The sequence below is a fragment of the Phoxinus phoxinus genome (genome assembly GCF_949152265.1).
Source record: "Phoxinus phoxinus genome assembly, chromosome: 23".
Lineage (NCBI taxonomy): Eukaryota > Metazoa > Chordata > Actinopteri > Cypriniformes > Leuciscidae > Phoxinus > Phoxinus phoxinus.
In genome coordinates this window covers 5,883,128-5,895,572 of record NC_136898.1, presented here as the reverse complement: position 1 = coordinate 5,895,572, position 12,445 = coordinate 5,883,128, and the positions used below count along the sequence as shown (strand labels likewise).

Below are 12,445 nucleotides of genomic sequence, written 5' to 3'. Positions count from 1 at the left end.
GCCACCCTTCTTAAAGTCAATTACAAGACAGTTATGCGGTTTCCAGTATTTCGGTATCTGGTTACAACACTGCAGTCCAAACGACTATACCCAGGTTTACGATGAACAGCCTGGGCTTGTTAACCCACAAGCAGCCAAGAGGGATAACAAAGACATTTTATAACCCAAAAGTGCTCGCTATAGTAATCTACAACTTTGTAGGCATCCAACTTATCATAACAACTATATTTTGCAATAATAATATCATTTGACTGAAACAATGCAGACTGTAAGTATTTAAAAAAGACTAAATTACACATTTCTACTAAAATCGAGATGCACATGCATTAAAGACAGTTGAAGATAAAGTAAAATAGAGAAACCTTCTTGTCTTTCTCAAATGCTAAGTGCATAATGAAGACAAAGGGCTTATTGTGTCCTCTTGGTAGACTACCTCCCCCCAGCACACACACATACACACACGCACGCACACACACACCAACTCAAACTTCACCCCAATATACCCCTCCTGCTAAAACACAACCAGTCCAACCAGCCTCAAAAGAGTAAAAAATGATAATAATCATGTCACCCGATTGCAACAGAACTGGAAGATTTTCACACAGCAGCCACTGCAGTTTTGCTCGTTTAAAGCGGATTTGTTGATAAGCTTTCCTCCATATGGAGACCTAACTCGAGGCACAACAAATAAACAGGGATATTTTTTATAACCTGTTGGCTGCGAAGGATAAAACTCGAATCTACCACGGAGAGGCCCGAGGGAGCGAATTTCACATTCAGGAGAAGAAAAAAAAAATCCCTCTGCAATTAAATGCAGGAGAGGAAATCATGCAGATTTTTGCGAAATTGCACTAAATGACTGAAGCGTTATCTTTAGACCATTTACAACTGCTATTGTGCAATAATAGTCCAAGGGGGGCGATATAGAGGCATGACACAACATACCTGCGACGTACAGCCCTGACTCACAATGGTGACCGCCTTGCCTAATTTCAAAAACTTTCTGGCTTGTCAAACCAGTTCCCTCCTGCAAACAATTAGTGCCGGACCACGTACCTCCTGTGTGTGCGTCTGGAAGGGCAGGAGGCGAAGAAGTGAAAGATGGAGAGGGAAAGAAGGGGGGAGAGAAAGAGTGAGGAGAGTGGAAGGGGGCTTGGAGTGCAATTATAGTGGAAATTTATGGCCTGAGAAACAATTTATAAATCACAGTGCATGGGCTAACACAATCCAGATTTCACTGCTCGCAGCTGTAACTGGCTCTAAAGTACACACAGCGTGTTTGTGTGGTTTTTCACGAGGTTGGGTCTAGGAGCCGGGCAGCTAGGAGAACACACCATAGACATTGGCCATGACAAACTGTGGGAGTGTTTCAGAGAGGGCGAGATGCGATGCTAGGAATTGTTTACAATCGCAGGCAAACAGTATAAAACCTAAACAACGTGCTAACTGGCGCCTGGGTCGCACAATAAAAAAAACATGAATATTGATCTGGAATGTCATGCTTCAACTTAATGACACCAACTGGAGGAAGAGTTGTGGTTGATGACAATGTCAACAGAGCTACGTCCCCCAGCTTCTCCAACATTTTACATCAAACAAAACTCTTTATCCATGATTCTGTTTTAAGGGACGTATTATGACGAGGCAATGTCTTAGGCAAGGACTTGGTTGAAATCACGGGCACATGCCAGGTAGGCCATTGCGTTAATCCATCCCTGTCAGTTTCTTTAAAAATGGTTGATCTTGGTAACCATCCCAACTGCCACGTCACTAATTTCACATAAACTAAGGTAGAGGACATAACTGTTAGAAAAGTTACCACTTTCAACAAATCTATAAGAAACCTAAAATGGTGTACAAGTTTTGATTGGTTGCCGCATTAACAAAGTTAGGAGACATAACTGCTGGAAAAGTGAAGGGTTGGAAACATTTTCTTCAGTTTCATCCTATAAACTTTCAAGCAGTTACATCCCCTAACTTTGGTGACATTGTAGTCAACAAAAACACATTCTTCATTTTGGGTTTCTTATAAACTTGTCAAAAGTGATTAACGTTCCAACAGTTACGTCTCCTAATGAGTTTTGGTCGACAACGTAGTCAACAAAGTTAGAAAACGTACTAACTGCTGGGAACAGTTACATCCCCTAAATTTTCCAACATTTTACCCGAGCCAAACAGGGAGCACCTGGTAACCATTACAATTGCTGCGTCACCAAATTCAACAAGTTTATAAGTGAAGTATTGGTTGACTACGACGTCAACAAAGGTAGAGGACGTAACTGATGGACAGATAACTACTTTCCACAAGTCTATAAGAACTCAAAATGAAGTACAAGTCTTTTGGTTGACTACAGAATTTAAAGTTAAGGGATGTAACTATTGGAAAAGTTAAATGTGTCGGATTTTTTTTTTTTGAAAACCTACAGTTACACCCCCTAAACTAGGTTACATCCCTTAACTTTTTTGACAATGTTGTCAAACTAAACTCGTTAGAACATGTAACTACTGAAATGGTTATCACCTTCTTTAAGTTTATAAGAAAAACTAAAATCAAGAACTAATGTCAGCAAAAGGATCGTTCACCCAAAAATTCTAATTCTGTCATTAATTATTCTCCCTCATGTCATCCAAACCCGCAAGACTTTCATTCATCTTCGGAACACAAATTAAGATCTTTTTGATGAAATAAAATCAGCTTTCTATCCCTCCATAGACAGCTGCGCAACTGACACTTTGGCGCTTCAAAAAAGTTCATAGAGAGATTGTAAAACTAATCCATATGAATTGAGTGGTGCAGTCCAACTTTTCTGAAGAGACTCGATCACTTTATATGATGAACAGATTGAATTTAGTCTCAGTTGAGTAGTTGTCTATTGAAGGATAAAAAGCTCTCAGATTTCATCAAAAAGATCTTCATTTGTGTTCCGAAGATGAACAAAAGTCTTATGGGTTTGGAACGACATGAGGGAGAATAATTAATGACAGCATTTTCATTTTTGAGTGAACTATCCTTTTAAGGGATGTTTGGAAAGGTGACCATTTGAGCAAGTTTATAAGAAACCTAAAATGGTGCAAGAGTTTTGATTGATTACAACAACGGTAAAGGATGTAACAGTTAGACAAGTAACACAAAAGTAAAAAGTTCAGAACATTAAAAAAAAATCAGTGCACTCCTGTTCAGTCGATTACAATGAGGTACTCATCTGGAGAAATGAGGAAGGCTCAGGGGGTTTTCACAAGCCCTCAACTGCGCCTCTGGGCCCAAACTGCAGCTGTGCGCGGGGAGGGGCGGCCCATGCCCTGACCGACAAGGCCCAGCTGGATAAGACATACACTCTCACGTACGAACAAAAAAAAAAACACACACACACACAAAAGCTTGTGGTCCAGTGTGAACATGTCATGTGACAATGGAGCTGCTCTCAACCTTGTGGTCAGGGTGAGAGCAGTAGAAGCGCTGCGTCTGTGTCGGACCCCCCAACGGTACACAATGCGCATTCTCCTCCAATCACACGGCTGCTCTTTTGTGCCAGCGGTTATGTCACTTCCACTCCACCAATCTGAATGATCCAGACTGTGGCGGGCCAATGAATGTCTGGAGCCAAAAGAACTGAAGCAAAGGTTTTGTTTTGTTCTTCTTTTCTAATTAATCATCACGCCACGGACCATCGTTTTTGAGAGGAAGTGAGCGGCAGGGTGTGTGTGAGGCCTCCGCTGTTTTTTACGCTACACGTTGTCTGACAGCTCCGAGCAAATCCGAATGGAGTTTAGAAGGGAAAGAGGCGGGAGAAAGCTCCCAGCCCTGGAGCGCAGCGACGACCCCCCTGCTGGAATCTGGGAACTTTGGTGCCCACTCAACTGTGAGTCACGTCAACAGGCTGTGAACCTTGACCTCTCACCCCTAACTGAAACAATGTGAAGATGCATCTCACTGTCAAACGCATGGAAAAACAACCCAATTCAATCTAGTGTACAGCTTCCCAAACAACTTCCCGCAAAATATCAGCAGCCTTAGTGTTTGAATAAGATTCCCAGACCTTCAACAAATCCAGCATTTTGACAACCATAAGCCTAGTCAATTGAACGCCAATTATGGTGTTAAACTTCGCGAAGATTTGTCAGCCGTCCACTTTGTTTACGTGACATTTCTTGAATGCATGCATTTGGAATGGCTGATGTCTTAGGGATTACGACTACGCCGCTGCAAAGTGAAGTGTTTTGTGGATCTACCGTGTAGCTCTCAGTCGCCACCCTCTAGGCTTTTGTTCAGCCTTTCAGAGCCATACTGAACGACTGAAAGGCCCCTATTCATAAAAGCTCCCATACACTCCCTGCGCCTCGGCCAAGAGTCACTATAGAACATCCCTCATTTCACACGAGAATCAGGGCTCCCTGCCCACCCCCAAGCCCCTGCCCACAAAGAGCTTCTCCACCGATGACTCCTTAAGACAAGGAAAGGCGCTCAATATGGGCGAAGCTTGCGGCTGACACCATTACAATAATACTTACACTCATTGCTAATGCTAGCAACTCCCTTTAATGTTTGGACAATTATGTGTGGGCTTAAAGGGTTAATTCATCCAAAAATTAAAATTCTGTCATTAATTACTCACCCTCATGTCGTTCCAAACACGTTCACCTTCGGAACAAAAATGAAGATCTTTTTGATTAAATCTGAGAGCTTTATGTCCCTCCATTGACAGCTGCGCAACTGACACTTTGATGCTTCAAAAAGTTCATAAAGAAATCGCAAAACTAATCCATATGAATTGAGCGGCTTATTCCAAATATTCGGATGAGACTCGATCACTTTATATACTGAACAGATTTAATCTAGATGGCCAATATTAAAATCATATTTTTCGTATAAATAAATTAAATTGATTGTTTGTATGTTTATTGGCTTTTAATGCCATGTCAGCAATAAGGTAAATGATACAATATTTACAACTTACAAAACTAGGCTATATAAGACATCTCATCATTATACAAAACAGAAATGTTTCTGGTGTTACTAAAACTAAAATCACTACTTAAATTCTATCGAGTTTAGAATTCATGGTACAATGGATATTAATTATTATGTAAAATGTATATATGTTTTTGTACTAAAGGTAACATTAGGGGGGAGGGGAAGACAGCAGTAATTAAAAGCACAGCACAATAACCATATCACAAGCAACTGATCACACAAGGAATTAGCTTACAATCTAGCTTAGTACACCTCACCCTTCGAGAAAATCCTGAGGCTGCTGATATCAGATCTCCCCTAGGCCTTTTCAGCCTGGCATGAAGCAGCGGGCACAACAAGGCCATGTGAGACCGAAGAGGGCTGCGATGAGATAAGTTATCGCAGCGTTCACGTGCTTCAACCAAGCCAACAGGACGGACGCACACACATACACATACAAGCTTCCTGGCTGCATGCCCAATTTCTCACCCACCTGGCACCCTCATCCCCACAGCTTGCTTCGTTTTTTTTCCCATAATGCTTTACCCCTAACTACCCCCCTGCACCCCGCTCCCTCCCTCCCCCTCCCGAGGCCCCAGGAAGCTCTGACTGCGAGGTAATAACTGAAAACAGCTGTTAAAAATACCAGACTGATGAAGCCTGAAGCCCCCCCACCCCCTTAAACTTTATCCCCGGCACAATCAAGTTTTATTAGCATGGAGTGATGCATGAAGTCAGTACGCAGCTCTGAGTGAGAGCTCGCTGTTTTTTGCGACTGAAAGGGAGGTGGGGGGGGGGTGTGTGTGAAATTCACTGCAGGACATGCAACCGAACATGAAGTGGGTTTTGATGAGCGCTGACCACTGCCAGCGCAATCTTATCAATGGAGAATGACGTCAGCAGCTCACACACACTTACTAAACCAACAGAGAAACTCCAATCCATTCTGCCTCGGAAAAAAAAATGCTGTTATATTTCTCCCAATGGAGGTCGTCCCTAAAAGATCATACTAACTGCATTAATTTTAGATTCCTGATATGTCTTCGTTTGGACACTGGTAATCATTTTGATTCACGGCCCACAGTTTCCTGAATAGTTAAAGTCCCACAAGGACAAATCAATGTGATGGCAGACAAATGAAAAGATTACTTTACAATGAAGAAGAAGGTAAACACACACCTGAATATCAAGGGGAAAGTTACAAACAAATTCTATTAAAAAAAAAGACTGTATAATGCCAAATATTCAGAATAATAGGCTTATTTATTTAACAAATCAGTCTTTCAAAGTATGAATAAATAAAGCCTACTATTATACACTAATACTAATGCTATGCTAGTTATACAATACTTTCTTTTTTTGAGACAGATAAAAAGAAATATCAGTTTCTAAAAGGTCATTTCTGTAGCAAATAAATGACTGTACCCCCATTCTGCCATTGGTCATTCAAACAAATAGCCCCGCCCCAAACTCACACCATTGGCTGAAACAATGTTGCTATGCCGGGTAGGTAGAAATGTTTAACAAATAGTCAATGTTTCGACAGCACCACAGTGTTTACACTTTTCACTAACTTACAAATGGCGTACGTACAGTTTTCTCGGCAGTCGGCATAAAAAGAAATAAAGAAAAATGGGTATAAACAGTTTAAATTATTCAACAATTAACTATATTTTTATTTTTAAAAACACAAATATATACACAATATATTATAAAAAGTATATAATTTATTCAGAAAATGTGCTTTTTCCAGGACTGTATGTGTAACAGGCAAATTATTGGCAAAGAGTTAAAATAATAATAAAATAAATCGCAGATGCTTTAGACGGAGCTACAGTTCTGCTTCATTACAACAAAAACACAAACAGATTGAAACTGCAGTGTAATGACGGTGCTTTTGCTATCTACACTATATTGTAAACACTGGGCCATACGAAGATAATTGGCCAAAGAGATAAAGCAATCACAAAAATACAGCAAATTCTGAATGAGTCCATTCGACCAGCGCAGGACGTGATATGATCAACAGGAAAGAGATCTGCGTTACGACTCTGGCCTTGGGAACAGCTCCCTGCATTCCTTTATCTACTTCCTGTTGCATTTCTTCAGCCCCTGTGGTTTGCCCTCACATACAGATCCATAAACCACTCTCCTTTAAGGAGGAACGTTTGTAAATTAGGTCTTTATTTTGCCTGGTTCTGAAAAAAAAAAAAATCAGACGTCTAGAGCGACGCCAAGCTTGTGTGGAAAACCAGAGGAGGAAAATAACGTTTGGCTTGACATTTCTTTCTTTAAGGAACTGTCTGGTTTTAATCTCGGTCAATAATCAAGTTACCAGAGAGGGTCTTCGGTGGAACGCGTCCAACGGCAGGAACGTTTTTAAAACGGTCGCCTCTTGAAGAAGCAGTAACATTAAAAGGGGGGGAAAAGCAGAATTGGTTTACGTCTCAAGTAATTCCTGGCCTCCTAACAAGACACAGCATTCATAGTGCACACTTCTTCTAAACAGCAAAAGAGAGACTGAAATATTTCTAAATTAATTTGGATTTGTTTAGTTTATCCTTACAGGAGAAAAAAAAAAAACATCCTACCCAATAACACATTAACTCGGGATAAAATTGTAAATCTTTGTTTATTCGGTCATTTGTGCAAATATTCGTACACCGGTTTTCAGCTTTCCTGAACCGTCTTGCACGACAGGAATGCTGTCTTAACTTAAAGGCCTGGACAATGTCCCCTCTGTAGCTGAAGACGAGGAGGTGGGATGGGCTGGAGGGGGGGGTGCCTGGTTTCTCTCTCGCCATCTACCCCCACCCCGTCTCTGAGTGCTGAGTGTGTGGAAAAGGCTTGGGCTGTTGACAGGGCCGCTCTCCTGAGCACTGTTTGTTTATGTAAAATGAGGCCCTCTTGTACGCAGGACAATTCCTCTGTTTACTTTATATTGTCTTCTAGGTCTTAAAATACCATTGTAGAGTAGAGAGTTTAAAGAGTGGAAGAAAGATGGACGGGAAGAGAACGCCAGTCATAAAGGGCTGACGTGCTCTGACAGCGCAGTTATGCGATCAAGGGCTTGCCACTTACTCACTAGTACTACTTTGTGCAATAAGTGCACTTTAGTTTAATTAATATTGTGGGATAGTGTGGCTCGACACTCTACAGAAGTGGATACACAAGTGGGAAGTGCTTCCAAAACAATGCTTTTGCTTTAAAATTGTTCATTTGGTTGCTATATCCTTAGATAGGGCACTATTTGAGGGGACAGCCATTAGTAGTGGTGTCTGAAACCAATCAAGTGCACTCATCCAATCCCATAATGCAATGCAATAACAAGTATGTACACTCGAATGCACTCAATGGCTAGAGAATACCCATAATGCACTGTGACAGTCGCGCCGAATTAATTCTCGCCAGAAGATGGCGCCGGCAGCTGAATCATCCATCCATTGCTTTTTGATTGATTATTAAATTGTTGAATTAAGGTTTATATTCCACGACAGAGTTCAAGATAATCCTTTTCATTACCATTAGAGCTGCAAGTTTGCTAGGTTTCAAATTATTAAACCGCAAGCACAAACTAGGCAAAAATGGCAGCCCTTCCAGTGCGCAGTGTTCGAATTCAATCACTTGTTTTCATTTACTCCTTCAAGTGAACTATATTAGTGGAATAATGCAGGGGATAGTGAATGGGGATATAGTGGGCGATTTCACACAGCCTAGGAGTATTTAAGATAGCATAAAATGTGTTAGCTGCTAACAAACTTTAGCACACCAAATTAATAAACAAAACACTACAGTCACTCACAACAGAAGCAAATGAGTAAATCAAACAAGATTAGCTTCACAGCGCTAACAACAATTTACTGACTAATCTGCACACAAAAGCATTGGACTTTTACCCTGCCGTTTACACTCTAGAATATAATTAAATCAATTAAGAAACATTATTAAATAAGGAAGTGATAATTAGCAAACAAAGAGCAATGCTGTTAAACTGATGGGGATGTTGAAAAACTACAAAAGTGCTGAATTAGCATTTATGAAAAGAGGACATTGTGGAAGATAAATCCTTAAGAAACTTCAACCTGGGGTCAAAGCAAACCTTGTTAAAGCCTACCAACTCAGTTAAGAAAAAGTATATGAAGGTCCTTTATAACTGGAAGAGGGAAGCTAACTCCTCTACAAGAAACCCTTTACTGTTTTTTCCACTGACAAGCTAAAACAAAACAAAACTGCTGAGAGAAAATAAAGTTCCTCGAAAAATCTTCGCATAGCAGGTTGTGTTTACGTTCGAAACCCAGTGCCAACAGTTACTGTAAACAATTTTCAGCTTTGGTTCAGTAACATTACATGTTTTTTTTTCCCTCATAGACTGAGTGGCGCTTCACTAACTTTTGTACTCCAAAACTATACACAACCTTGCTATTGTACACTGAGGAAGACATGGTTGACTCAGTTGCCTTCAGGCTCACACACACACAAATACACACGAGCAGGCCAGAAGTCAGATGTTATTATCCATCTTATCTACTAGAATCACAGTCGCTCTTTGTTACAGCTGTTAAAGGTAACCTGTTTTCCTTAGTCAAACCACTCATGCGACAGCAACCATTCTCAGGCTATAATGCTATTTGACGAGTTGAAAAAACCATTGTGCTGCAAACAAGCAAACCTAATGCAACATCTAATATCCGAGTGCATGACCAACAGATTCAAGCATTCTCACGAGTAAGCAGCACAATGAACAAATGTTTATCGCCACAGGCTCGCTGAAATTTTTCCACAATGACATGTTAGCCTACGTTCGCATGCCTCATCACTTATACATTGACATGGCTGCTTTTGTGAGCAACAGGCAAACACTGCGCAAAAAAACACTCCAGATATCCTTCAATGAAGCTAAATGGAGGAAGGCAAACATATGCAGCAATTTGCCTGCGATTCAAACACCTCAGTGGGGGCTTGCTGCTCAGGTAGCCAAACCACCCCCCTAGGTGAAGATGTCATTAAGATAATGGGCATCCAGTAGAGACCTCCGACAGGGCCGTCAAGCGGTAACTAATGATAACAATAGTTGCCTAACTGCCCTATAATTGAAAGACAGTTTCACTGATGGGGAAGAACTTATATGGCAGTTATCTAGAAAATCTTGATATGGCTCAAATGAAGTCAAAGGTCTTTATGACATAAGCCACAAAAGCACGCAATCAAAATCTATGCGCCCAGTCATAAATGTAACTCTCTAACCCAGCAACATCCTATCACACAACAACAAAGGGAGTAAAGACACATTCCTGACACCAAAAGCTGGATGAATCCTATCTGCCTGGGCTTGCCTCCAGTTTGTCCCCTGTTATGATAATACAAAATTAACTGTGCAGACATTTCACTGCGAAAAGTCCATTTTCGTGCCATTGGAGGCGGCAAATAAAGACTTCTTTTGTGCACGGGTGAGCCCAAGTAAATGACTTATTGTGCAATGCACCAGAATGGCCTCCCTAATACATGCATGCTCCAGACTCAACAAGTGGTAACAGGGGGGAAACTACAGGAAACTTTTGAAACATGAAGCTCGCTTGGGTATTTACTAGTTGCGAAGTATTAAAAGGGATTCTAGACGCAAACAAAGGAAATGCTGGGGTTTCTTAAAGCGAGTATGGCGCACTGAAAGGCGACTTTTGAACAACAGAAAAAAATATACAGAGTGCAGCGTGACGTCATGAGGGTACTAGTTGCGTTTAAAGTGAAATGGCACGTACCGTTCGTGTGCTGGGAGATAGCGATCCGTTGGAGAGGTATGGATTCGTAATATCTGGGATCATAAGAAATGGATAACCATAATGGGGTCCCTTGAAAAATCCTCCATCTTGTTGTCGTCTCAAAGCTTTAGGGGGCGAAAGTAAACGAATAAATGGTCATTACGGTGCATAAACCACTCAAACAAAACACATGGAAACGTCTCGAAATGTTTTTACCTTCCGCAAAGTGTTCTCTCTGTTTCTCATAACTTTCTAGTTCTGGTCTGGGTCGAGGACGCCTGTCTGTTTGCTTGCATTTGGGAAATAAAGCATCGGTTTAGTTTTAGCACTGCCAGTTAACACTTAAACGCATGCATTAGATGTCGAGTGCACTGAAATGATAGTACAGAACTGTTTTGCTTACTTCGGAGTCTGATGAGCTGCTGTTGTTCTCGGACTCGTTCACTAGAGAAGATTTCACATCGTCCAGATCTCTCTCCGACGACACATTCTCGGATATTTTCTCCTCTTGCTCACCCTCATCTTTGAAGGAAATAAGTTCATCATTTGCTCCCAGGTCATCACCTCCTCCTCCGTTTAGTTGAGGCATGTTGGCACTTAAAAACCCAAAAGTCTGATTAAAACGAAATTTTCTTCTCGTAGCAAGACCTGTAATCCGAACTAACCCCAAATCTTAGAAGCGCGAATGTGCCGAGGCTAGAAAAAACAAGACATTCCCAGTTTTCCCATGATCAGATCAAAAGCCTGTGGGTTGGCGATTGGGGTTTTCTTCCTACTAAACCACACTGAAATAAACCCCCAAAACAGTCCATCATTTAATATCCATTCGCGTGGCTGCTGGAATCTTCCGATACTCCTGCACAGGACGAAAAGTAATGCACGCAAAAAAAAAGTTTCGCGAAACAAAGGTGTGGATTCAAAGTTTCAGCCAGTCCAGTTGCTTCTGAGTTTCTCTTCCAAATCTCTCCGTGTGTCAGTGTGTCAATCCCATGGTTTGATTGAAGGCGCACGAACTCCCCGACTGTGTGTTTAATATTTATAATTCAGCTCCGATGACAGACTCGAATGTGGATCAAGAAACATTTGTATCCCTGGATGATAGAAGTGGAGCGGGGCAGAAGGAAGAAACACCCTCACGGACTGAAGGAGGAGGAGTCTGAGGTGTAAACCGACACTCTATTCACACGACGATCCCCTTAAAGAGACAGTCAACACTTCTGAAAGAAAGACCTCCTGGATTGAAACAAATAATACGATTCATTACAACTACAGCAACCACATATTACTACTACTACTACTATTAATAATAATAATTCCATGTAATAATGATCATAAATAATAATATAAAATATAGGCTATTAATTGAAACAAATAAGCTTCATTATCTATCTATCTATCTATCTATCTATCTATCTATCTATCTATCTATCTATCTATCTATCTATCTATCTTTCTATCTATCTATCTATCTATCTATCCATCCATCCATCCATCCATCCATCCATCCATCCATCCATCCTTCTATCTATCCATCCATCCATCCATCCATCCATCCATCCATCCATCCATCCATCCATCCATCCATCCATCCATCCATCCATCCATCCATCCATCCATCCACCATCTATCTATCTATCTATCTATCTATCTATCTATCTATCTATCTATCTATCTATCTATCTATCTATCTATCTATCTATCTATCTATCTATCTATCTATCTGTCCACCCACCCATCC

The 12,445-nt window shown here is 41.0% G+C and overlaps 1 protein-coding gene across 1 annotated transcript in view; it reads right to left on the bottom strand.

Moving 5' to 3' along the window:
* Window positions 1-11,926, bottom strand: part of tcf7l1a (transcription factor 7 like 1a) — a 30,070-nt gene extending 18,144 nt beyond the window's left edge. The window contains exons 1-3 of the mRNA XM_079599390.1: window positions 11,111-11,926; window positions 10,924-10,996; window positions 10,708-10,832 (exon numbers count right to left, since the gene is read on the bottom strand). Of these exons, the coding sequence (XP_079455516.1) occupies window positions 10,708-10,832; window positions 10,924-10,996; window positions 11,111-11,296 (384 nt within the window). The 5' untranslated portion in view covers window positions 11,297-11,926. The remainder of the gene's footprint in view (window positions 1-10,707; window positions 10,833-10,923; window positions 10,997-11,110) is intronic.
* Between the last annotated feature and the right edge of the window lie 519 nt (window positions 11,927-12,445).